Source organism: Struthio camelus, chromosome 4, assembly GCF_040807025.1.
Source record: "Struthio camelus isolate bStrCam1 chromosome 4, bStrCam1.hap1, whole genome shotgun sequence".
Lineage (NCBI taxonomy): Eukaryota > Metazoa > Chordata > Aves > Struthioniformes > Struthionidae > Struthio > Struthio camelus.
The window spans coordinates 6,321,069-6,348,482 of NC_090945.1; the positions used below are offsets into that span (position 1 = coordinate 6,321,069).

A 27,414-nucleotide genomic window follows, 5' to 3' on the forward strand; every position below is an offset into this window, starting at 1 on the left:
AGGGATTGTGTAGGCTGCCCAGAACACAAGCTGCCCAGAATATTTACTTTACGCACGCAACAAGAAAAATCAGCACCTACAGGCTAAAGTCAAACCCACCTGGACTTTAACATCGCCAAAGGGTGTGAGCAGGAACTATAATCTAAGTTCTAGCTCCCAAAAAGACAGCAATACAACCGCAATTTGAAGTCATATTTTCAAATATTCGTTTCAATTCCAGTAAAGACAAATTAAAGCCAGTCAGAGGCCAGGAGGGCAGAAATGCAGTTTCAGTTCTGTAATTTTCTGGTTAATCTGTTTGTTCTTTGCTTCAGTGTCTTTTAACTTTTACCTGTCTCACAGGGCTAGTGATCTTAGCTGCTATACCAGGATCAGGAAGCGACCCCCAGGAGCGGCAGGGATCCACCCTGCTCCCAGCATGCAGTCAAGCCTTTCTGACCTCAGAGTACGTCAGTATGAGAACTCCTTCTCTGGGCAGAAATAAATTTACCTGTCATCTTTGTTAATTTGATCGCCAAATCCAACTGTGTCGACAATCGTCAGCTTCAGACGGACGTTACTCTCCTGGAGCTCGTAACTCCTGGCTTTCAATCTCACGCCAGGCTCGTTGTGCGTAGCAGGTTCGCTTTCAAACTTTGTGTTGAACAGAGTGTCCATCAACGTCGACTTGCCGATGCCAGTTTCGCCTGAGCGGACAGAGGCAGCATTAGGACTGCACGATCCCCTTTCCCCACCTCATTCTCAGGCACATCCGTTAGTGGAATAATTCCTTACCCTTCGGTAGCAGTGGAATCGGGCTAAACGCACGTGGCTAAGCAAAACAATCCCTGCAGGAATAGATGTCTTATGAGACGGTCCTCATCTTTACCAATTCCCCAGGACTGAACTGGGGACTTTGTGGACATCAGGAGGCAACAGCAGCGCTGACCGATTTCCTCCACAGATCATACACAGTCGGGCCCTCTGCAGTACACACTGCAGACATCCCCGCACTGGGGGCTGTGAATCCAAAACGAGCCCCTGCTACACGACGGCTGCTACTTCGACAGGCACGAAGATAAACCAAATGCCTCCAAGGCTCAAAGCTATCAAGGGCAGGTGGAGAGCCCAACTGCTGCGCTGGGAGTTGCGAGAGAAACTCAGGTCTTCTGTGGGCTGGGCTTTCAAGGGAGGCGCAGCACAATTACAGGCGAGGACACAGAAAGGGATGTCACAACGGATGCAAAGCATCAGGGACCTCAGGGACTCTTTGTTATTTTGGGGAAGGAAAGGGGATACATTCACACGCAGAGCCTTTTGCGGTAACAACACTGTTACCATTTCCCACAGGAAAAGGGGGAAGGGGAGAGGATGGGCTGAGCTTTATAAGACTGCCTAAAGTAAAGGTATTAAGCTGAAAAAAATGACAGGACAGTTTTGAGAAAGGCAGATAAGATGAGGCCCCAAGAGATCGTGTTCCCTGGGAGATACAGAGCCAGATTCAGGGAAGGGAAGGGACTCCACTGGTGTACCGGCAAATGCCCATTGCTAAAGGCTGCTCACTGGGTTTGCTAGGCCAGCAGCACAAGACAGACAGACAATCATCCTTTCCTAAGAAAGCATTTGCTGCCAGTGGTCTTCAGCCTTTACCCCTGCTTTTTATGTTGGTACTGTTAGCGATGTAGACTCCTTCCTACCAGCGCTATGAGCAGTACTGTGCTTGTGGGCATGGAGAGCCCCACCATCCCCACCTTGCAAGGGATGTCTATATTCAAAACTGCAGGAAGCTGTTCTTTCCCTAGAAATACTCAATTCTTTTTGCAGTAGTTTAAGCCACACCCCAGCTTTAATACAACTTTTTTTTTTTTAAACAGATAAAAATCACATTCTCTCAGCTCAGAGTTTGATACCCAAGGATATACCCGATTCTCTACCCCCACCTCGCAACCTTTCAGTTCAGTTTCCCTTTCTTTCCTCAAGAGGATCACAAAAAATCCATAGTGAAACTTGGGCAACAAAAATTTGAGACAGATAGAGAGAAACGCACAAAAGGTTAAAAACCCTGAAATAGCACACTGCATAAATACCAATTTTTAAAACTATTGCAGGTTCACTACTCCCCAGTGCAATTAGTAACGCGTTATGAAAGCACTAGCCAAAATCTCATTTTTGAGTCAAAACTTTTCTTTGATTGACTCGTGCGTTGCACACTCCTCACCCACGTATCTTTTTGCAAAGGACAATACTGAGGTGCTTTGTGTGAGAACAGGTTTTAGCTGTAGTGATTGCAATACTCAAACCTGCATGAAAAACCACCATGAAGCCAGACCTTGCATCTGGGATGGGCCTCAAGCATCTCTCTGGGCTGCAGGCAGCTCTCCTGGGATGAAAACATCTCTCTCAAAACATGCAAAACCCCTGCTTAGAAGACCTTGGAAAACCATGCAGTAACTGAGTCCGCATAAATAAATACCGGTACTCAGCAACTGCCCGTTGCTCTGCGTTACTCGACAGTTCATTTTGCTGGCTTTGACATTGAAAAGCTGACCGCTTTTGCACCAGGCTTAGGAAGGTAAGTGATTATTTACAGCCCAGAAAAAACAATCAACAAGAGATACACTTGGCACAGCATTCCTGCCCTAGGAAGTTAGAGGATATAAAGAAAACTTTAAAAAAAAAAAAAAAGTGTGAGGCAGGGGAACATCAAGCATGCATAAGGTGATAGCTTATAACGTAGGCCCACACAGAGCGTTACCCTTGTGAAAAGATCAGCCCTAAACTGATAGCGTGCTCTGTTAATCTACGTGGCTACGTTTCCTAGCGAGCTGCTAACGTGAACGCAGCCCTGCTGCACGCTGCGCCAGATGGGCTTCGCAGCGTTTTAGCCATATACGCTAGAATTAAAAGCCTGACGTTACCGTTCCAAACTTCATTGTGTCCTTTCTCAAAACGAGATTTTGGAAGCTTCTTCTTAAGGGGGAGGTTTCTACTATTTGGACAACTGCAGTAATCTATGTGGAATTTTAATGTGGGGCTAAAAAGTGGTTCATCAGCACATTTTACAAGAGAAAAGAGAGCAAATTGCTATGTTAATGGAAGCAAATCAAGTCATGCTAGCAGAGGAATATTTACCGCGAGAGAAAAAGGCAATTAATTTATGCCATTTTGATCAAAGAACTGCTTGCTAATCGGGATGCTCCCTGCTGAATTTTAAACGGTTTCATACTGTTAGGAGAGTCACATGATAGTTGGTAGCTTGAGCGTGCGGAAATACGAACTCTTCTCTTATCTTATCCTTAGATACCCAGAGCTACGGAGAGGAGTCTAGTTGTTTCACCAGATTTGCATTTCAGACGGCTTAACCCGCACTGCAGACAAAAACTCTGCATCCTACAGAAAACCACAGTCCAAAGGCTGGATTTTTTTTTCCCCCCAGCTAATTAAGGTAGCCAATTAGAAGGGACGCTATAGGCTGCTTAAATGAGCAATGGATGGAAAGAGGCGGTTTGTGCATTGCTTTCCCAAACTAAGAGCAAAACCCATTTATTTTGTCCATTTGTGGAACTGTGTTTCTGGGGACATCCTGAAGAGGTTCACTGCTCCCTGCGGCTGAGCAATGAATTTCTAATTGCCCAGTAACCACAGAGAGCGCAAACAAGACAGGTTTCTCCCCATACTCAAGAAGAATCAGGTATCCCCCCATATCTCAGCTCTGAATAATTCAAAAAAAGGAATGCAATAACTCAGGCTAGAAAACCAACGAGCAGCACCCAGATTAAATACAGCAGAGAGCAGGTGACAGGCTTTGTTCTCAAGCACCTCATTTAGAGCCTAAAAATGGCATTGCTTCCAAATGGAGAAACTATGAATATGAAGAGACAGGCAGGCAAAGCCTGGAAGGGATGGAATGCAATTTATTGAGAAACAGCCTCTGAGCCCCAACCCAAAGACAGTTAGATTTAAGCCTAACGTTCTTTTAAAAATATATTTAGCTCCCAAGTCAGCTCTCAGTTTCCTTACAGGCAGCCCGAGGGGAGAGACGGGCTTCAGCAATATCAAAAAGGTAGATCTCCACCACCTAGAAATTTCCACATTTTGAATCCATGGGCAAGGGGGAGAAAGTAAAAGAGGGTATCAGATTTTACTCTGGAGCAGCTGGGGGCGAGGGAGAACTGTTAGTTCCCTGCCACTGCGGTCACCACGGGCTCAAATCTTACCGTTGGTAGGAGGGAGAAAGCTTTTTAATTTGTGAATGCATGCACACCCCTTGGCACGGGGATGCCTGCTCAGCAGCGTGGGGCGACTTACCCACGCAGAGGATGTTGAAGCAGAAGCCCTGCGACGTTGACTTGTTGACCAGCTGGTCGGGGAGGCTGTCGAAGCCCACATGGCCGGAGAGGGACAGGTTCCTGAGGTCATCGTTCTGCAAGGACAAGCAGAAAGGCACGTCACAGGGAAAGCGAACAACAGCTCACAACAAACGCCCCTGCCGGGGAGTAGGGCTGCGCCAGGCCTTAGGAGGAAGCACGGAACGATGGAGGAGCTGGCTGGAGACGGGAGCTTCCCAAACCACAGAGTCTGGCCAGCTCTCCCACAGAGCACGCAACGGAGCAACGCAGGTTGCAACGTGGCCCTGGTTGCCACACCAAAACCAGTATTCCTCATGGAAACCAGTGCAGGCAGGTGGAGAGCCAAGCTTGTGCTCTCCTTTGCTCAGTTTGGCAGAGGAAAAAAGCAGCTTTCCCAAACTCACTTTATCCTTACAGCAGCAGGAGGGAAATAGGACGCTTACGGTGCACTATTTTGCTACAGCCACTGTAGGACATAACTTACATTGCTGAAACAACACCTCTAAAGCCAGCTAAATGCCTTTCCGGCTTTTACAGACCTCGGCCGGAAGGAAGAAAAGCGTACCTGCAGCTCTGCAGATGGTGTGCTTTACAACCAGCCTCATCTGACATGAGATGAAAAAGCAGGGTGCCATTTCCAGTCTTTCTTTCACGACCTACCAATCCTGCCACGCTGCCTCTCTACATCTTTAGGAGGAAAAAGCCAAGCCAGGCACCCCAGGCCCCTTTGCTGGCAGTCACCCCTCTGGACCCGCTCCTCTCATTCAGGCTGCCCAGGGCCATGAGCTGGCCACACTGAGGACCCAAGGCTGTTGCATCAAGGGTAGCACACACCTCGCAGGATGGAGGCCTGAAACACCTCCAACACATGATATGATATGATACGATATTAAGGATTTTCCACAAGAGCTGTATGGTAATTTACATATGAGCTTAGAGAAATAAGCCAGTTTGGTCCTCTCCCCTGGCGAGCCGCAGTTACACCAATGCCCCAAGCACAGATTTTTAAAAACAAACAAAAAACAAAAACAAAAAAAACCTTGCTGTGCCAGGAGTGGCTCCACTGTTATTTCACATAACCTCTTTTTCCACAAGAGGTTTGTCATCCCCAGCTTAAGATAGCTACCTTTCCCCAATGCCAGACACTGCCAGCCGAGTCACTCCACAGGAGTTATACCTGTTCAGCTAAACTACAGCCTTGGGGAACCTCAGCGTGAGGTCTGTGGGCTTTGGACCAGGCATAGAAAAAGATGTCTCTAGTTGTCAAAATAAGAGTCAACGGCAGAGGAGGACTTCCTGCTCTCTGCGCAACGGCTGGGCGTCCCCGCTTCCCTCCTCAAAACGCGCAGCCCCGCCGCGCTGGTGCGGCTGCAAGACCACAGGATCTTTAACTGCCAAGTCCCTCGGCTAACCTGCTTGAGGCTGATGGGCTGGCCATCGTTTGCAGGGAGAAGGAAGCCACGCAGGAGCGAGCGCTCCCGAAAACGCCCCTCAGCTGTTAACAATCTTTCAAGCCTGTACCATCACCATATGCAAGAGAGGTGGAGCAGAGGCAAAGGGCTCTTTTCTGCCATGCTGGCACGTGGAGCTTGGCACTCGTAATTGACGTTTTAATCTTTTCCTTCGCATCCTAACCAGGCCTACCTGAAGGCTTAAGGCCAATATATCAGACTCTTCACCTCCAGCCCTCCGTGTACGAGAAGAATATTCATCGCCACAATACACAAGGCGAGCACAAGGTGATTAAGGGATGCTACCTTCCTGCCTCCTGTTGGGTAAAAAAATAAAACCAAAAAGACCATCACCCCCATTTACCCATGACAGTGATGTTCCTGTAAAAGCCCCAGTCAACAGAAGGAGAGCCTTGGATTTGTGCACGACGTGAATGGGTTAAATCGAGCATTTGAGACATTAGCATTTTTAAAACACCAGGGCGTTCGGGTTTATGATTAACCGAAGGGAGCTCAGAGTAAGTCCCAGGAAGCAATAGGCGCCCATGACTCACAAGCTCCACAGAAAGCGGTGAGTGTTCAGCTTCCCTCAGCACAGCACCAGTATCTCTTTCCCTGAGATATTTTAGGAAAGCGAGTATTTGCCTCCTCATCAGTTACTCAGCAGGAACAGGAGTCAGAGTCATATCTTGCATCTGTGTCAGTTATTTTTGCTGCACAGGTTTTTGATTGAATTTTTTTTTTAATTCTTCTTTTTCTGCAAGTGGCAAACATCAACAGTAGAAGAAATAAAAACAGCACCCCTACAAGTTTCAACTGCAAATGTTTTGCACCAGCTGCGCCGCATAACAGGAGGCAGAAATGCGGCCTGTTATCTGCCTGGAACACCAAAACCGTCAGGAAGAGCTCAGGGGCCCAAGGCATGGGCAGAGATGAAGACAAAACGCACACCCAGCTCTCCAGCACGTCTCGTTCGGTACTGCGGACATAGAAAATAGGTGCATTTCTACACAAGTGGCACGGATATGCATTTCGGACAAGGCAGGAGAGCCGAAGGCACTACGGTTACTAAATATCCCCCCGCCCCACACGCAAATGAAAGCGCCGTGCAATGTTCATACCAATACAGCTCCGCCTAACTTAAAACACCCCAATTACATAGCCCAGGGAAGCACCGCCAGACAGACAGTTTGAGACCGCTACCCGGATTAGCATCTCTCCCGTCTCGCAATGAGGGCAGAACGTTTCCGCCTTTACCTCAGAAAGTAGGTGAAGGGCCCAAAAACCTCCTTCACGATGAGCAGCACGAAGCTCCCCATGTGGCCAGAACCACTTCTGGCATCACCTTTCTTGCTTTTGCTGCTCCCATTTAGCCTGACTGCACGGGGCTGAACTAATAAACCTGGAACTGCCCAAGGGCGCCGCCGTTCCCGGCCCTGTGGCTGCAGGGGCATGCGGCAAGGGCAGAAACGGTTCAAAACTCAGACTAGCTCATGGGCTTGGGTTTTATCGACGTGGAAAGGAAACCTCTGCTGGAGAGCAACAAGTGCGACTGCTCAGTGTTCAATCAGCAGAAGGGGAAAGTGATTCACGCGCTCAGTCCGGCAAGGCAGAAATGTTTTAAAACCAACAGGATGCTAAGGCAGACGGCCACGCTGCTCTGGCCATGAATTGCTGTAACAAGGAAAGAGTCAGCGGGCCAGTTTTTGGTCTCAAGCGAGCCATCCGAACAGGGTGCCTTCGCGTGGAGAGCGGTCAAAGGCTCCCGCAGGGCAACGGCTCCCGCCCGCGCGAGAGCCGAGCCCCGGCGCGCGCCCAGCAAACCAGGGGGGCCGCGCGAGCTTCCTGCCAGCAACGCTCCCAGCGCCCGTTCGCTCCTCCCAGCGCAGGGCTCTGCTCCCAGGGCAGCAGGCTGCGCTGCCCAGGCGCTTCGTCCCGCGTGGAAAAGGTGCCTCGGCCCCCTGCCTCCCTGACCTCTTCCCAGGGGGGTTCCTGGTTTTCCCCTAGGAGATGTAGAGAGCTCGGCCCAGCTCCTCTTTCCGCAGTACCTGCCCTAGCTGCGGCCCTGGACTAGAACAACCCCTCAGCTGTCACCCCCCCCCCCCCGTGACCCTCTCCTAAGGGGCGCCTTGTTAACGCACGGACAGCTCGCCAAGCGTGGAAGCATCGATCTCACGTTCGCAAGGTAAAAGTCCAGTCATCAAGTGTCTCAGACACCAGATAGCTTCAAAACATCTCAAGGGCAGCTTTTAAACTCTTCCTGTGCAGGCTGAGGACAAGAGGCGTTTCTCCTTTACCGCGCGTCCGCATTAGAAGATGAGCCTTGCCTCCCTCCCCCTGCGCCGTTTACGTGAGCGGGAAGCGACTGTAAGCAGGCAGAGGTGTGTGCTAACCCTCCAACAGCTCTAAAGCAACATGGGTAAACACATGTTTGTTTATTCGGACGAGATGTTTGTCACTAAGTTTACCTGCAAAGTGACCTACAGCCCACGCCAAGAGTTGACATTTCGTGGTCAACAACAATCTTTCAGACCCTCTTACTGCAGTTGCCGCTTTCAGCTCTGGGGTGACGAAGGAAGGGGCAAGGAAAGCAGAGACAGGCCTCCAGATCCACAGGCACAGTCAAGACCAAGGGCCTACTATGTACCGTCACCAGAAAAAGATGGATTGCTAGGATCTCCATTTTCCACGTTCTTAACGTTAAGAAAAACAAACATGATGCTACTTGTAAAAGAAAAAAAACAGGGCTCCGAGTTTGCAAGCCCTTTCAGTTCTGCTTTCTTCATATGTACCTCCTACAAGTAAAGGTTTTACAGGTCAAGCAATGCCGTAACGGACGCTCTGTTGCCACCAGCGGGTTTGCCCAGATGCAATTCCGTGAAGCTTTATGAAACTAATTTGGCCGACGAGGCACGTGCAGGGAGAGAATCGGCTCGTTCCTTCTAAGCCGCGGCAGCTTGGTGGAGCCGGCAGGAATAAAGGGAAACGCAAACCTCTTTTCCTCGCTGGAGTCAGCAACAGTATGTCTGTGTGCAGCTAGGGAGGTGGAAATAAAGGTAATTAGAAACGTGTCACTTCTCCAGAGGCAGCATACAGCAGAGCCACGTCCTCACGCTTACGAAGGTGGCTGGTAGCTGATCTGCCGTGGAGCGAGCGCCTTTCCTCCCAGGTACCGAGGAAGGTCGCTCCCAGGAGGCTGCAGAGAGCCTCCGTGGAGACATCTGCATTTACCATCCTGTTTTGCCCTCTGGTCTCTTTGCCCAGGTCCAAACCACGAGGGCAGCTGCTCCCTCGGCCCAAGCAAGCTCCCGGCCAAGCCCGTTCTGCTCCCAGACCGCCAGCTCAATCTTCCCCTTCGCCCTCTTCTGTCCCACCGCTCCCGGCGGCTGGGGGTCAGCTTCACACGGCCTCCGAAGAGTTAAAGGAAACAAAAACAAGCCTCGAATTTAAGAGGGGAAAAAAAGCTGGTATGTAAAATATTGAGCTAAACCACAAATATGAAGCAAGTGTTTAGTTATTTGAGGCCACACGATTTCGGAGGAACCATGAAGAAACTCTGAAAGCTTTTACTGTTGTCAGCATCTCAGGCCAGCTACATTTTTGCTCGATTACTAGGCATGCGTTCCCCTGTTTCTGAAGAAATCTTAGATGCTGGATCCAAAGCAAAGGACCTCAGGGTTACTTCAGTCTGTCCAGACAACAAGACGGCTCAGGGACAGCAGTGAGCACGGCGGTGAAGGGCAGCAAAGCCTGAGCTGGATCTGCCATACCCTTCGCCCGCATTAAACCTGAAAGCCAGGGCCCCTTCTAGCAGGGCACAAAAAGCCAACCCCTAAACCAAAGCTAAGCTTTCCGTTTAAGTTGCTTGAACTGACATCCGCCACCCCCCTTGCTTTCCTCATGCACACTTAAAGGAGGGTCGACCCCTTAATCCTCGGGCAAGAGAACTCAGATATAATAATAGTGGGAAAACTTCTAACAGAAAGAACAATTCCCCTCCTTTCAGTAGCGCTCTCACACACTCATGCCAGGAGAAAACAGCCTGCAGCAATCAGTTAATAAAGAAAGGAAGAACTGTTTTTTGTTAGGATAACCATCAGCGACACCAGCAGAGGAGGGGGAGTTCCTGGCTCCACGCTCCTGCTGCTGGCTGCCTGGAGAGTCGGGCAGATGTCTCCGCAAGCTACTTGATGTCTGGGACGTCTTCTTTGGTGACAGTGAGAGCAGCCCCTTTGCAAGGCCCATCACCGTTCTGCAGATTCATGTGTCACGTAAGCTGTAAAGACTCATCAGAGCAGTAGGCAGGCCGGGTGGCTAATACCTCCCGCCCTGCCACCAGCCCGCTCGCTGACTCACTGCCGCAGCTCCCTGCCTATTGCCCCGCGGGGCTGGACCTCAAACCCTCTCGCTCTGCCTGGATAAAAGCTGGCACGGGCTGCAGCTGCTTAGCAGCACACAGCTCCTTACTAGAGCGTGCCTAACTTGGGAAGGCCCCTACCCCAGCCCTCCGGCAACGTCTAGAACGACAGCAGAGAGCCAGGTCTCCCCGCTCGCGGTAACCAGCAAGCCTGTCGACAAATCGTTACGCCACGGTTGGCTCCCTCTCCCAGGAACCACGGAGGTCGCGGGGAACTCCCAAGGGCTCTGAACATGCTGTTTGCTCCTTCTTAATCCTCGAGCACCGGGAGAGCAAAAAAAGTTGTTTTGTGGGAGGAAGGCAGGCAGCAAGCGATTTGGCCAACGAAGCCCCCAGCAGCAGCAGCAGCCAGGGAAGGGGAGGCGTGGGCCGCCCCAGCAAACTCCTCAAGTCTACCACGGCACGACGCTGGGGACAGCGACAAGGCTACGGCACAAACGCAGGCTGCAGCGGCGAACAGACGTGCACGGAGGGCAGGGCACACAGAGGAGGAGAAGGAAAGGGGGGGAAAAATGAAACACTCCTAGCGCCCCCCCCCCCTTTTTCCAACACACAGGCCCAAACCGGTACGGCTCCACTTGGGTCACCCCCCTCCCCGACACCCAGCGTCAAGAACCTCTGTCTCCCCCCGCCCTCAATCGCAAGGACGCGCTCCGCTCAGCCGAGCGCCGCTGCTCCCGCGCCTCGAAGGCGCGCTGGCGGGGAGGCAAGGGGGGCCGCGAGGCCAGGGGGAATTGCTTATATTGGCATTCGGCAACGACTCAGCAGGAGGATGGAGAAAAAGGATACGGTCGCATTCCTCCGTGAAGAGGGAAGTCAGCAAAATCTGACAATTCAGAAGTGGCTGCAGAGAGCGGGAACGAACATTTATCTTCCAGGCAAAACGTTTGGCTAAAGGTCAGCGCAAGCTCAGAGCGGTAACAGCTCCGCTTATGCCAAGAACTGACATAAAAGACATTTTCCTCTGGAGGTTTCCAACAACCACGAACCTTTCTATTTGGAGTAGAAGTGACTAATGCCTCTAGCAGCCCCTGATGTCACAAATTGCTAACCAGCAAAAAAGCTGGACTTTGGGGATGATAAGGACCATATGTGCATTCCAGCAAGACTTGTAAACGCACTGAAGGGAGGAAGGGAAAAAAGAGAGAGAGAGAAAGGAAGGGAGGGAAGGGGGGGGGGAAGAGAGACATAATGTGACAAACAAGACCCAAGACCGTCCACAGGCAGAGCCCTATGAGAACCAGATGCTCTTTGCTTCAGCTGGCCGGCCTCTCTACTGCCAGGAGGACAACGCGCAAGCCCCTTTTTCAACTCTCGCATGAAGTCGATGAAATAAAACCCAAGTTACTGCTCAGCGCCAGGCTCCCCAGGTTGAAACGCTCCGCTACTCGTGTTCCAAAACCGCCTGCAAGCCGTTACGATTTCCCTGCCTTTTTGTCTCCCGAGGTGCCACACGTGGGGAAAGGTAAAGATATCGCTCAGCCGCCCTCCCTCAGCCATTAAATAAGTGGATGCAGTGTCTGCTAAGAGCCCTTAGCCGGAGCTCCAGTGCAACGCGGGACTCGCGCGGAGAGGACAGCGCGATCTACGAACGCGGCGGGACTCGCAGCCACCCCAACGCAGCGGCTGCTTGCGGGGAGCTCTCCGGGAGGGCGACCGGGGGCACAACCAGGTAGAAGGAGCGGCCAACGCAGGGAGGCGGCGTGGGGCCCGCTGCCAAGTCCTCCCTCAAACCTCCCCCAGGCTTCCGCCAACTCCAGCTCCGTCACGGGCGCAAACGCAACCCGCGCAGGACACGGAGATTTTTTTTAGAAAGGAAAGCGGCTCGCAGGGCTTGCTTGTAAAACTGCAACAAGGCAGCGTTGTTCAGTACCCAAGTCACATTAAGGGCTGCTTCGAGCATAAAAAGCGGCAGCTTTCCTTGCTAGGTGCTGCAAGCACAGCAGAGCAGGGCTGGCTTCCCATCCCTTAACCCCCTGTTTTCTTTCCTGAAACCGTAACCCCACCTCAAGGGGGCATTTTTGCACCCATTTCCTTAGCTCCCAAACTAGAAGGCACCCAGTACCGTGCCCAGGATAACTCGTGAGCCCCGTGAAGCATTAACAGGACCTGAACTAATACCCCGTGCCCCCGCTGGCTTGCTCCCAGGCCGACAGAGCACCACAGTATGGTACTGCCCTGCACGCACACACCAAAAAAAAAAGCAGACCCAATTTCCAAGTACAGCCCACAAGGCTGCGTATGTAAGGCATGGAGGTTCAGGTCATCTATTTAGTGGTTTTCTCCAAGCCTGGGCTAAAGAGTTCAGATTTATCACAGCGATTCTCCTCATCTTAAGCTGTAAGACAAGCCTGACGCACGCTCGTGGTTTTCCCATTTACACGAAGAGCACGCTGGGAGCTTGTCTTGGGCTTGGAGTTACTGGAGGGCCTAAAGGAAGCAGGTAAACGTGCTCCTCGGGAAATCCTTACCGCGACTTTTTAGGGCCACGGCTAGCGCTAGAGCCGCACCGCGGGCTCCCAGGGGAGCCTTGCCGGCCCAGCGTTGCCAAGGAAGTTTCAATCCACGATCAGACCAGCTCTTCTTATAGCCGAATGCTGTGTGCGCACACGTATGACAACTCGGGATAGAAAACAGGGCAGAGAAAACATTTCACGTTTAGAGGAGTCCTGGCTTGGGCTTGCGCTAGCAACGCACACACACTTAGCGCAGTTCTGTAGAAGCGGCAAAACCAGCAACAAAGCAGCAAGACTGGATTTGCACTTATTTGTGTTACAATCTAATTTCTAAGAAAAGGCGACTTCTGAGTGCTAAGTCATAGGCCTTGCACGTGCTTCAGGAAAGAAAAAAAAAAAAAAAAAAAGGGAGTGCGTTGAGCCCCTTCTGGAACGGCTAGATCTTTCAGGGCACCACAAAAATCATTCATCACGACTAATAAAGGTCGGCAACCAAGGAAAACGGAGGTTCACAAATAACGCGTTGACCTTAGCATGCAGCTTCGTATTTTCATCAAGACTCAAAGTAGAATTTAGCTGAACGGAATCGGCGTGAGAGGAAAAGGTCAGGGTTTGCCACGTTATTTAGCTGACAAATGGCCAGTTTTCAAGCATTAGTTTGCAGACTTCATGCTCTCAACTGACTTAACAGCAACAGCATTCCCCACGCGCCTCCCAAGCGCCTCCCAAGCGCCTTTGCTGTCCCGCCGTTACCTAGGAAAGCCAATACAAAGATTTTCATAAACGCGACACAGCTTCAAGGAGCAATTCCTCATTTTAACTGAAATACTTCCTTCCCTCCTCCCCACTAACTCCAAATTTTTGCAGTTGCCTCGAAAGATTGTACTTTATCCTCCCAAAAACGTTAACTGGACGTGAGAGTTCTTCCAGACGAAAGCAGAGCCGATCTAGGTCCGCAGCCCAGTCGTTAACGCGGGTCTCGTTAGGAAGAGATGCAATTACAAGGCCACGTTACACCAGGCTTTCTCCCCCCACCTCCCGCCCTGCCTTTTGCTGCGCTGAGACCGCTACGGATACTTTGCATTTCTGGACTCGACGGGCAGCGCAAGACAAAACATTCTCCTCGCACGCAGGCCGCGGCCAGGAATGTTCCCACAGTCGTCTCCACATTCATCACTCGCAAAGGGGGAGCATGGCCAAAACATTCGATTTCCACTGCGACCCTGGGGATCGCCCAACTCCTAAAGGATCCCTGGACAGGACACCAGCAAACGGCCGACAGACTCAAAAAACATTTGAGCTCCATAAATGCATTACAAAGGAGACAGCTAAATAAACACTCGCAGCACCAGAAGAGGGGATTAACTCTCTAGTAGCGAGGGAATCCAAGGAGAGGCTTTACAGCTCTAGTTTACGGGTTGTAGCGAAGACCAACTTTTCTTCTAGAGATCCAAACTAATCACCATAAATAGGCCGAGTCCCACTCTGCCCCACGTCTATTCTTCTGCGTTGGAGTCTATGTTGAGCTATCCCCTTGCCAAAAAGAAAAGGGGGGGAGGGAAGAAGTCTTCCTTGCATTCTAGCTCAGCTTGACTTCAATTCAAAGTAACGCAACATGAAAGAACCGCAGGTCCCCACCACAGAGACCACCAAGGCTTCTTTTCCAGCATCTCTTAAGCTCTACGTTTTTGCCCTCTCCAAACGCAGCCCTTGGCCTTCATTGCAAACAGAGCAGCAACGCAAGCCAGTCCCCGTGACAAGTTGTGGCTCACGTACTGTTTTCTTGGTCCGGCAGGAGGACCTGGCTACAAAGTCACAGAGATGCTCTACCCAGCACATCTCACCAAGAGGGAAGGAAGAGACTTGAAATCACGTCTCCTGCCAGAGTCAGCCCAGGCTAGCGCTGAAGTAAAAGAAACACCAAGTGTTTCTCCCTGAACCCCCCCCCCCCACCCCACGCATCAGACCTCCACGACTGCAGCCAGCAAAGCCTGGGGACCATCAACTTCATTGCAAATTAACTCAGGAGGAGCCTGTGCCAGCGAGCGAGTGAAGAGAGCCCAAATCAAGCCAGCTACCTACCATCTGGAACAAGTCAGCTGGAATGAGGCTTTGCAGACACCACAGCCGAGGCAGAGAAACCCTGCGCTGCCTCCCTTCCCCGCACCACCACAGCGCAATCATTCAAGGGGCTCCTGACAGCGCAGCCGACCGGCCTCAGCCAGAGGCTCCTCCAAGCCCTGGCTGGTCTCACCTTCTCCTTCACCAACTGCAGGTCACCTGCAATCAGGGGTATAAGGAAGCGGGTTTGCTGGCAACACTGGGCCCATCTGAAGGTAGTAGAAAAGCAGAAGCTTTTTTCATAGAAACACCTCTTAGGCCATTCACAGAGCAGATCGATAGTAACGCTGTCTCCTCTCTCCTCGGGGAGCCTCTGAGCACCCTCACCTCTGAGGGAGGCTCAGGCAGATGCCATCGCCCTCAAAGGTAAGGCTTTCCTGCAGGGAAACATGGCCTGGTGGGAACACCCAGCCTTCCACACGTGGGCAGCACCTGGATGCAGGGAGGGATGACACCCTTGATGAAACTTGTCTGACAAGTTTCTATTGCAGGGACCCATTTTCCAAACACTGCAATTACTGCAGCACAAATTCCTTGGGAATAAAATAAATAGTTTTCATCAGGGCAATTATGAATACACAATTATGGCAATGAGGCCACCCCACAGCTCATGGGATGTACCAGGTTCCTGAGCTGTTTCAGCACAGCTTCCACCCTAGGGCTGGATCCTGATGAGAGGCAACCATGCCAGCGCAGAGGGTAGGGAGGTCTAGGCACGACCCCCAGCTACGCATAGAAACATGCCGGAAAGGCTCATCAGCACTGGCTGCTGGTCCCTGCTACGTGCCCAGCTCAGGCACATAGCACATCCCCAACGTGGCCATCATCCCTCACCTCTGAGCCCCCAGCACCTCCTCACAAGCGCACTCGGCACTTGCATGGCTCCTAGCTATATTGTGCCTTGCAGCTCTCATGCTCTCCGAGATGCTGGCCGAGCTGTCCCTCCACCCATGCCGCTGGCCCAAGCTCAGATTGCCCCAACAAATTCAATTCCAACGTTCCCCTCAGTTTTCCTTGTTCATCTATACAACCATGATGACTTTCCTTAACGCAGCTTACTTCCTAGTGAGGTGCTCCTTAGCAGGAGAAGACATGTTTTAGGACAGCTGCAAAACTTAACTTCTGTAACCTTGAGTAAAAACAGAAACCTTGTCTTTGTGAGAGATGTCTGGGAGGGAAGAGCAGCAAAGGAAAAAGGAGCTAGAAAAACAGCTAACTTTATGGTGCTCTGCGTAAAAAAAAACGGTTACAAGTTTTGGCCTTATTTTCCCATGCCTTTACCTCTAGTGAGACGGGAACGGCTACTGGGGCAACCAAAATAAAGGCTAAATGCGAGGGAAATCCAAGCCCCAGGTTCTGAGCAAAATGCATGAGCGCAGACAAACCTGTCATTTCTAAACAGCTGCGGATTCGCACCCGCCTGATTTGGGTCCTATAAACAGGCCTGGTGATGACTAAGAAAAGCTTTGGTGTCGTGTACTAGCTGCGGCCTCAGTTAAAGCCCAAAGATGACTTTCACTCTTCTCCCTGCCCATCTCCTCTCATCCCCTTTTGCTAGGGCTTAAACCGGCCGTCAGGCTTTCCGCCTAGATGCTAATGATTTCTAAGCAGATGGCCTCATAGCAGAGCCCTCTACACGTCCTCTGCTAAAATCCCAGTATGTTTATGTGGTCTCCAAGCAAACACGGGCACAGGTTTGGACATCTGAAAACTGTCTGCCAGCTGCTGCTTTATAAAGCTGTGTAAGGGCATGGGCAAATCAGGATGGTTCTTTGGTGGTAGCCCTTCCCTAGGGAGCCACGGCTCGCCTCCACCACGGCACTCGGACCCTGGCCCACCGGCCGTGAAATAGTCAGAGAGAAGAGGGCGAAGCATGCTGCCTCACCGCATGCTAGAGAAACGATGGCAGGGGAGCGAAACGGTGCACAGCCACAGCAATTTCAGGGGCAGCCTTGAGGCTAGCACTTCACAGGCCCCCTCAGAAACTCAGAGAACGAGACCTTGGCTGCAAGGTAACGCTTACTACTGTAAATAAGGTGGTCTTTGCAGAAACGCATGCCAGCAGAACAAATTTTCACTGAAACCTGCGCATAGTCCCCAACGACTACTCATTTTACACCACATGCTGTACTATAAAAATCCCTAAAGCCTATATAAAGGCAAACATCAGGCTCAAAATAAAAAGCTAAGTCATGGATGATAACCCATGAGGAAAAGAAGAACGGCACTTGAGCATGCAGTAGCAGCTTTATCGTCTGCCACGAAGACTAGACACCCAGACAGGAGAAGTCTTCTCTTCGACAGAGCACCGGCAAATGGCAATTTCCCATCATCAAGGGCTTCAAGCAAATTTATCACTTGAATCCTAATAATGCAAATAAAGCCGGAGGCAGAGCTGGCATGAGTTGCTACATGAGAAAGTTTGGCCCACAACACCTCTTTGCGAGTCCCTCTCTTCAGTAAGCCACAAGCGCTGTTACCCTTTTGCTCCCTGCCCATCACGTGTCCCTTCACCGGGAAACAGAGCCCACTCGCTGCTTCCAGGCTGGGTGTGCAAAGGGGACCAGGCTGCCACAGGGGCCATTTCAGGTACCGATTTCTTTTCGAATAAAGGTGCTTTCATGCTTGGGCCTAGCAGGAGGTTGCAGCCCTAGTGATCGAACTTGGCATCTGTCTACAAGCAAACGCTCCCAGGGACTGCAATTTCTCTCCTAAAAAATCAAATCCCAAGGGGCGAGGCTGCAACCCCCCTCTTGGCAGCTAAGGGAGCAGACGCTTTGGAGGCTCAAGCGATACACCCACCTCACGCTCCACTCCTTTCCCTCATGCCCATTTCACCCTGCTGCCAAGTCTCTGGAGCCAGACTCCAGAGGCGACCGTAGGATAGGATCCTGCCCACAAAGTCAATGCAAGGACATTGATGAACGTCGGGCCGGAAGATTCAGGTAGGGTTTGGCATAAGCAAGGAGAGAGGAAAGCATCCAGGAGACTCTTGTGCTACTGCCTTGAAACGCTGCACAGAGGCATTACTATGCCGGACCTGGTAGACTTGAACATTAATGAATGAGCTGGGTTTCTAAGCAGTGTATCTAGACTTCAAGGCAGAAAGCTCACTCATCAGGAGGGGAGAATAATCTTGTGCTGAATTTCCCCCACAAACACCAACTAGGCATCAGCAGTCCTTGAAACATAAGCCACATGAAATTCTTGGGGCTGGGAAGGGGGAAAACTTCTTTAGGACAGCCCAACATGGAATGAAAAGTAAATTAATAAAACCTCAAGGTCCCACGCTTCCCCTCTTGCGAGCAGTTTCAGATACTACCAACCCCTGGACCTCCAGCCAACCAAGTAGGTTTTCATAAGCATATTTTTTTGTTTTTTTTCCCCCTCTCTTTCTGTTGTTGCTGTAAAAAGTCATATATACACACACACCCCCCAAAACAGAAGCCCAATGGGAACTGAACATAAACGCATAGCATAAGCAAAGAGGAAAGAGAAAAATATTTTTCTTCTATTTCTTTTTAAGTTTTATTAACGTGAGGTGTTATTTTGAACAACTACGCGTAGAAAAGCAAAACTCCCAAAGGGAAATATTAACAGCATTTCTATAAACAACCCCACACTAATGGATAAATTCCAGGCACTAATTAAATACATCCTGTAACTATAATATACTATTCTTATTTATAAATAATTCTGAGAGCTCGATCCAAAACCTACTATCAGCTTTACAGGGCTCAGTCCTCCATCAGTGGCATGCCACTCTGTGCACAAAGTCTACTCCATCCGGAAAAAGAAGAAACACAAAATAATTCCCAAACCTCAGGAAACTTTTTGCACACTAAGCTGACCAAAAGCAAACAAACATAAACAAATAAAGCCAAAAAAGCTTTCCAGGACCAGGAGCCTGACGCTCTGCAAGCCTGTTCTCAGAAAACCACGTCAGGGTAAAAGGAAAGGAAACAGCTCGGACTCTACGGACGTACTCCCGTTTTTCCTCTTGCAGCAGCAAGAGGCATCAAGCCCTGCCACATACTCCAAGAAAACAGCCAGCATCACCCATGGGGTGACCTAACAGCGGACATGGCAGTCACATACCTAATGGCATGGAAGAGCAAACCGATTTTTAAATGTGGGGGGTTGAGGGGGCATGCAGCCACTTATTAACACCACCATATACACTTAATCTGGTCTGAATAGATGCTGTGAATGACTTCCGACGCGCCTGCATCCCCTCTGGTTTCCCACGACTATTGTCATACCCCTCAGACGAAACAACGCACATACCCAACTTCGCGACGGCATCGTCACCGAGGCCGCTCACCCAACGGGTTATGTCAGCAACTTAGTGCCATCTACCGCAGGCTAAGAGGAAGGGGGCCCGGCAGCCCTTGCCCAGCACCTGAGAGCGAGGTGAATTACTGGACGCAACGCTCATGCGGTAGCTCTCTGCGCAAGTCGGCCAGAAGTCTGCCTAAAAACTCGTTATGAAATACAACATCCAGCTTTAAGCCTTTCGACCTGCTCAAATCATGAGGGCTTGCATCTCTTGCAAATAAGAAACATACTTTATAGTCATTGGATCTTTTTCCCCCCACATCTCCTGCCATCACTAAGTTGTTTTTTGTTTTTGTTTTTCCTCCACACAATAGCCAAGGAAGGCTGTTTTTGGAACTATTTTTCAGTCCCAACACGTTCCCTGGCAGGTCTGTATGTTCGGAGATCTCACGGTACATGTCAAAGCCCCAGAGCGTTTGGGGATGACGCTGCATTTCATCCTGTCCAGTATAAAGCACTGATTTTTGTAACGACAGAGGAAGCGAGCAGTCCCTTATAGGCAGGCCAGGAGCAGCACCGAGCCCAGGGACAAGTGAGGGGGAACCAGTATGCTTTCATGCCAGGTGTAAGGACAAGCTTGATTACCACAGCGAACGATATATCTGAGGCTTTTCAAAGTATTAGCACCACAGCGAAGTTTGTGCAGCCCCGTCCCATTGCGCTTGGGATGCTACGCGACATGGGCATCCCCTCGGGCCATCCTTCACCAGGGAAGCGTTGCTTGGCCTCGCACTCCCCACCGAGCGGGCCAAGCGTGGACTGGGCTTAGTTTTGCCGGAAGCATGGGGATAGCTGCTAGCGTAACAGTTTCTACAAAACGGGTTGATAGCTGGCACAGCTCCGACGCTCCCAAGTGACACGGCTCTGCGAGGAAGAGGCCTGCAGTAAAAACGCAGTCCAAGAAGTTCAGTTATCAGTGTCTTGCATGTTACAGCCAAGATTTACTTACAGCATCGCATGTTATATGGGAATGCGGGGTCTATAACCCGAAGACCGTGAACTCTCCTCCGAGCTGGAGGGTGATCCCTGCGTGCGAGTGTGAGAAGGTCCCCGCTGCGCCAGTGGCACGCTCGCACCGCCAGCGAGGCCTCCGCAGAGCTCCGAGGAAAGCCGGGCAGCACCCTACAACAGTTATGCTCACAGCTCAGTCGTGTGCTTAAAACTTTGCAAAGAAACAGGGTGAGAGACCTTGAGGGCTCGCAGAGGCAGGTGGCTATCATCTCCGGCACTCCTGAGGTGCAAGGATACACTTTGTTATTATAAACAGCATGAGTGGAAACCAGCAGACTTTAATATTGTTCTTCGCCCTGCCACAGAGTCGCTGGACAAGCAGAGAGCAAACGAACAACAATTAGTGGGAGGTAGGCACCAACTCAACCCTACAAATTGTCACAGGCTCCCCATCCGCATAACGAGGTTCCCAAATGCCTTTGTGAGCTGGGCCATCAGCTCCTGGCATCTCAGTCCTGCTCTCATGCAGTGTTGCACCAGTTTAATTAAAGGTAGGAGGCCAGAACAGGTGGAAAAAGGCACACAAGTGTTGCTGGGTTCCCTTCTGGCTCTTGGGTGCAGTGCTGAAGCAAAGCTTCAGTTTTTTAAGCTGCAAAGAAGGTGCCCAACACCAAGCTCAGGACCCAGATGCGAGGTCTGCAATAGCACCTATGTGCTGTGACACAAAGCAATCTGATGTTTGCCAGACATTCAGAGTACTTGCAAAAGGGATCGTCTTCCCAAATAACAGAGATACTGTAAAGGCTGCTTGGGACCTACAATCTCTCCCTGTAGGGCATTCAGCCCTCCGCTTCCTAATCTTGTTCAATGTAGGAAGAACATTCAGTTTTAATACATTTCTGCTTACCTGTCTTCCTGTGGGGTGTCCTGCCTGGAGCTTGGCACTGCTCTGCAGAAGGGATAGTTTTTAGGAGTCAAGTATGACATTTCCAGGTATTACTCTGACCCTCTCCAACGTTACTTCCCCTGCAGCACTCCCACTGCTCACTAGACCACTGGCAGAGGTTTGCGAACCACTGGCATGCACCCACACGCTTGATGCAATCGCGCTCTTCCAGATTCATAAATTATTCCACACAGGCTGCTGCAACATCCATTAGCTGTCGACGGAGCCTTGCTAAAAGGTTAAACTACAGCAAGCATCCACGCCTGTGGACGAATTCCTGTTTGCCACCACCGTGTTCTGCTTTGCCAGTCCACCCCAGACACGTTTGTTTTCCTTTAAAGGGCAAACAGAAGTAGTCAGATCTAGAGTTACTTTTAATTTCTGTCCTCCTGTCAAGACCTGTGCTATAGCAATCCTTGCCACTCCTTGTAACAGAAGGATATTAAATGAAGTCCAGACTTCTAATATTTTTTCCTTGATTTATCCCCAAAGCAAACAGAAGAACTTCTCTAACACACCAGCCATCTGAATAGTCCAGCTGCTCAGACTCTTTTCTCCCAGAAACTCGAGCTGGGCACCTACCTGCTCGAATTCAAAGTCTTGCAACCTTATACAAACACGAACAATAAATATTCCACTCCACTCTGTCGAAACGTGTTGCTCAAGGACAACTTTTGGAAGGGAAGAACAGAATATTTTGCAAGGCTGCTTCTCAGAATTAATAAGCAAGAGGATTGCCATTAGCTTGCGTCTCCCGCCGTTACTTTATGCTGCAGCTTTGTATACCCACTTTATTCAGAAATTTCTATTATTCTCTCTTCCCTCTAACGGGGTGTCACCCCAGAAAGTGAGACCTGCTGCTCAGGACTGCCCAGCTCTCTCGCATCCCGCTGCCTCAGCGGTAGAGCACAGAGGCAGCTCAATGCAGGCTGCTTTCCTTGCAGCTGGATCTGCAAACGCAGACCACCCCCGGCCAGCACACGGCTGCACTGGCTACAGCCCCATGCAGCTCACAGGCTGCCCATATTAAATCCCATCTTCCAGGCTGGGCAGCAATTCCTTTTTTTCCCCTGGACGCACCAGAACAGGCAGCAGAGCATGTCAGGTATCCTTCTGTAAGCAAAGAAGTGGACTGCTTAGTTTGGCCAGCTAACTATGACAGCACATACCATGTAACAGCTGAGCTCGAGTCGACTGCGGAGCAAGAAAGACTGTGACAGATGAACAAAGGCGCTGCAAAGCGAGCAGGCTCGACTGCACTGCGCTTCATCTCTCCACAACCGCAAGGTTCAAAGACCTGACAGAGCAGGTAAATCCAGCCACAACTTAATGGAGCCATAGCGGAGGATTTGGGAAGGCAAACGTACCCAAAGGCAAATTCAGCCTGCTCTGAGCAAACGTTTCCTGCAGAGGACTCGGCTCCCATGAAGGAGCTCCCTGCTCTGACATGCTCTGCAACTGCAAATGCTGGAGCCTTACCTCTTCCAAAACTGGGGCACAATTCCCATGCGTGGTGCATGCTTTTGCCCCTGGCTCCAGTTATTTAATGAGAGAGAGAAAAGCAAGCGATCTGCTGCTGCACTTTCCTCGTTCACGTGGCGAAGGCTGGAGATGCAGCAGCCTCTGCATCGCTCACAGGAGTCCTACTTGTGTAGGACCGCATATCCAGGAGGATGCGCCCCCCCCAGCGCCTCCGAGCCTAGGTGCGGGGGCCGTGACCTTACCACACAACACACTGCACTGGGCACCAAAACAAAATGGAAATACCGAGTCCCCTGCCCTGAAGAGCTTCTAGTAGCTAAGTTATTTCCCTATCAAGGATATTTCAGCACAGACAGCACCAAGAAACATGCAGATGCTACAGTGAGCCTGGCTGAGGAGAAGGGACAGCACCTGCACACTCCTCTTGCTGGGACTTCTTCCCGTGTTTTTCATATGGGGAACAACCACTGATTTCTTTCCCAAAACCTCGATCAGCTTTGAGCCTGCATGAACTTTATACTTCCCTTCATTGCATGTAAGCTATACTACAGCTAGCCTGCCTGGATTTATACTTCCAGCTTTCTGGCACATCTCGCTCGAAGAAAACATCAGGTTTCATGGTCAGGCTATAAAAACATTTCCTTTCCTTAGGTTATATCAAAAACGAGCAGCGTACAACCCATGGAAAAACTGCTTTTCTGAGCTCCACGCCTGGCAAAGCCAAAACCCAGGGGAAATATGGCTCGGTTTAGTAATAGACAGTAGTCACACACCAGGCTACAATTTAAAATAATGTTTTTCTTTAAACAAAAAAACCCCAGACACCTCTAACTTTGATGTGCAAGTGTTCTGCCTTACGGCAGGAGAAGCACCACGTCTCAGGAGCACTCACAATTACCCTCAATCGCATTTACATAAGCGCAGGGAAACAACCTCAACGGAGCTGCTCACGCTGCTCACTTTCAAGCCCCAATTCCTTACTGAAAACACTTGCTAGATCTGCTAAAAAGCATTACTTGCATGTTACCTTATTAGAATAGTTGCTTTCTCTTAAGCGTCTTTAAATGAAAAGCATTTAATCTAGCAACGCCTCTTGCTGCAAGATCCCACTAGATGGGCTGCAATCTGACCAGATTTGCGAAGGTGACTATGGGCCGCGCTATGAATCCATCCATTACAACTTTGCACCTTACAGAACAAGGAAGGGAATCACGAACTGTTTTACGTGGAGAGGAAACTCGAGGGCCATACCAAGATGGAGTGATTTGCCCGAGACCCCCCGGCCCATCAGGGCAGAAGCGCTTAGAGCACGCTGACCACCCAAGCTCTGATCCCAAGTGCCCCAGCAGCTCTTTATTTACCTAATAATGAATAATTACATGATTAAAGGCAGAATAGGAAGAGCAATTTCCAGCTGGATAAACATACAATTACCTGGAAAAAGGTCTCCTTACACTGCTACTTTTGGGCAATCACACAGCAGAAACCCAACAGAATCGCTCTTTCCCTGTCACAGCGACCATCAGCTTTGCATCCGAGAGGACAACACACTGCCTGGAGGAGTTGTTTAGTGTCAGCTTTCAGCCCAGTTTCTTTCCAATTCTGAGGGTCAGGAAGGGCTTTACATTTATTAGGCCTACAAGACAGACAAGAGCACGCTGCAAGAGTTCACTCAAAGCCGCAAACGAGGGCCGCATCCAGACTCTGGCTTTGGAGTCACTTCGGTGCTTCAGAAACGAGAGCAGCGCACCAGAAACGCGTCTTCCAGGCACAGGGGGCCGACGCGGAGGCAGCGCCCGCTGATCCCTCAGGTGCCTGGTCCCTGCTGGGGGAACCCCTTGCACACTAGCCCCGGCCCCCGTTCGGGGAGCACAGGCCCCCGACAACCCACTCCCAAAGATGCTTGGCACCTCTCACCCTCGTGGACCTTCAGAGGGCTGGCTGCTACGAAGCGCCCTCTCAAAAGCAGGCTGAAAGCTGAGACATCCTGATGACTAACTAACCCTGGCCTATAAAAACAGACTGAGGGGGCAGGGGAAGAAAGAACCTTAAATTAGGTCAAATGCTACTGGAAAATGCCAATTACTTTTTATATAGCAGATAGCGCTCAGAAGTCATTTAATCTCAGCTTGCTGTTGTCAGATATTAGCCGAAACTCCCTGCTTTGCTTCGGCTGCCATATTAAAGCGCCATGTATTCAGTATTAATGAGATGGATGAAACAGAATGAGACTAGGTTGGCATTTTCTGTGATAAAAGAAACTGCGTGACAGAAAAGCATGCCTTCAAAAGCGGCAAGGATTCTTCTTGGTTGCACACTATATGCATTACACTGGAAGTGAAAGAAACAGTTTCCAAACGCAATTAAAATCCCTTATTTTCTTACCCCACAAATTAAGAAAGGGGCAATCACTGCGCCGCCGTTTCTTCCATTAGAAACGGTAACAAAAGCAAGCCAAGTCACCTGGCCACAACTAAGGAAAGCATTTACAGATAAAAACCGATGACATGGGATTTGACAAACAACTTAGCTTTTCACCATCTACACTCTTGTGCTTGCGCACACAGGCAAAAAGTTGCCGAGCGTAGATGTCCACGACTGACGAAGAGGCGATGAGATCTATCACAGCTCGGCCTGGACACGAAACAAATTTGGGGGAGGAGAAACGAGGGAAGAATGGATGGGGGTGATGAGTTGGCGTGATTTACCACAAGAGCAAGTTACCAGGCGATCTGGCAAAACCCCTACCCTTCTTGGAGGCTTGACATCAAGCTCTGAGGACTGCGCATACATTCAAGCCTGGGCGGCTGTATTAAGCCTTATAATCACTGGTAGTATTTACGGCTAGCAATATACCTGCCTACAGTACAACAACTTAATCTGTTAGCCATAAAAACTGTGACTAAGTGAGACCTGTTTCCAGCAAATGCCACAGTGAATTCAGAAGTGCCTAAAAAAAAATCTCAGTCTTTACAACATTGCAAATTAGGAACAATATAAAAACAAAGCAGCAAACTATTGAAATAGCAGCAGCCACACTGTTTCTATATAAGCTCATTCGATGGATATAGATTTAATTCTACCCATTAAAACAAAAGGAGACAGAGCCAAAAAAAATCTTTAGCCGTACCAAGCAGCAAATCCCTTCCCCCCGCCCCCAGGAGCGCCACAAAAAAGCCCCTACATTTAGGCATAACCTCTGTATCAGCAACTCCACATTTCCTACACAGGTCTGGAGGATTTGGGGTAATCCACGTTACTACAGAGAGATGCCAAGAATAAGTGTCAACGATAACCAGATATCTTCACCTTTCCTGGTTGCAAACTTCTTCTAAGCCAGGCTGTTGCCTGCCAAATTCTGTCCTGGAAAACGCAAGCCAGGACTGTCGCCCTGCTCTCCTTTGCTCCTCTGGAAGCAGCCAGAAGCTCTTCGGCTGACTGTTTGTAAGAGATGGGTTTCCACATGGGCTGAGAGGAGACGATTTGTGTTCTTTGAAACGCGAAGACTTGGCTGCGCCTAAAAGCGGGAATCTCTAGCTGAAAGCACAAAAGCAGACTTGCCGTTTAATCTCCAGTGCAGTTTTGCTCTGGTACTTCACTGCAAGAGCATTCCCTGAGGGAGGGGGAAACACAAGCCTGCGCGCCACCGAGCGAGCCAAGCAAGCCGACTACCAGACTCGCTCCTCTCCCACTTTTGCGCTGTTTACAGACAAAAACAGGCTGCCGCCACCAGACTGTCAGAAACTTAATTCAAACCATGTTAACGTGCTGAAGCGGAGCATTTAGCGCAGTTTGTGCGCTCACCACAGATGCCTGGCAAATAGACTGCGTCGAGTCTCTCGCTTACCGAGGGTGACGCGCTTTACGTTGCGCCCCGTTAACTCGGTGGCGAAACACCCACAGACTTTACAGAACAGCCCCAGACCCACATACGGGCCCCAAAAGTGAGGTCTTGCAAATCGTTTACAAAAATTTCTCTCAGGATTCAAAACACATTCTTTCTCCCCTCCCACCCCACATCGCGGGAGAGAGGTTAATACAGTTTCTGAATGAAAGAGAGGAGATGTACGCAGATCTCCAGAAACAATTTCCATTACAACTGCTGCTGTTCATAGGAATGAGTTCTCAGGAGCTGCTGGCAAAGCCAAAACATTTCTAAAACAAGCCCTTTCCTGTAAGCTTCTGCCAAGTATCCACGACCAGATCTGGTAAAGAAATAACTTGCAATTGTGGTACTTCAATAACATCTTTCAATGGCTAGAGCCCATCCAGAAATAAATCAAGGATACAGAAATAGAAAACCCACTTAGGTAACATGAAGACCTAAAGAAGCCATCACCTGCGATGGAAAAAAAAGCACCAGTAGCCCGCTCTTTACCATGACCTTATGTGGGATGATACCAAGGAAAATAAAATAAAAAAACCCAAAATCTAAGCCTGCAAGGAAAGATTCAGCTCCTCCCGTTTTCCAGCAACTTCAAAAGCACCAATTGCAATTTCAGATCCTAAGGCTACCTACCCACTTTCCTAGGCACCAAGAGCCTTGATTTTTAAGTAGGGAAGCCCAAAGACAGTTCAAGACTTGTCAACTGCAGAGCCCAGCAAGATAAACGTACTACCAGGGAAATAGCCTTTAGACTAGGTTTCATGCCAGCCGTGGGTATCACTTCTTGGCACTCGTCTGTGCAGGGGGAACTGCAGTGAACAGGCAGAGCACGCAGACAGCAAGTATGCAGAAGGGCTGGATATTACTAATGGAAAACTGCAGGGAGCTTCTCCTCCTCGCCGCGATTCTTCCTCCGCCGTCTCGTGCGACGGCCAAGCAGGCCTTGCCTACACCCGCGTTCATCGCGCCTGCCTGCGCTGCAGCTCAAAATAGCTCTGTCTAGACTCGCGCAAGTACTAGCCCAAACGCCTCCACACT

At 50.2% G+C, this 27,414-nt stretch overlaps 1 protein-coding gene across 5 annotated transcripts in view; it reads right to left on the reverse strand.

Annotated features, from left to right (window-relative positions):
- The window catches only part of SEPTIN11 (septin 11), a 58,164-nt gene that overhangs the window by 24,363 nt on the left and 6,387 nt on the right, over positions 1 to 27,414 (reverse strand). For 4 of the 5 annotated variants that reach the window (XM_068941197.1, XM_068941201.1, XM_068941198.1 and 1 more), the window contains exons 2-3: positions 4,288 to 4,402; positions 491 to 686 (exon numbers count right to left, since the gene is read on the reverse strand). In XM_068941197.1, coding sequence (XP_068797298.1) covers positions 491 to 686; positions 4,288 to 4,402 — 311 coding nt within the window. Of the gene's footprint in view, positions 1 to 490; positions 687 to 4,287; positions 4,403 to 5,972; positions 6,092 to 27,414 lie in introns of those variants that run through there. The other variant, XM_068941199.1, reaches the window with a different exon arrangement.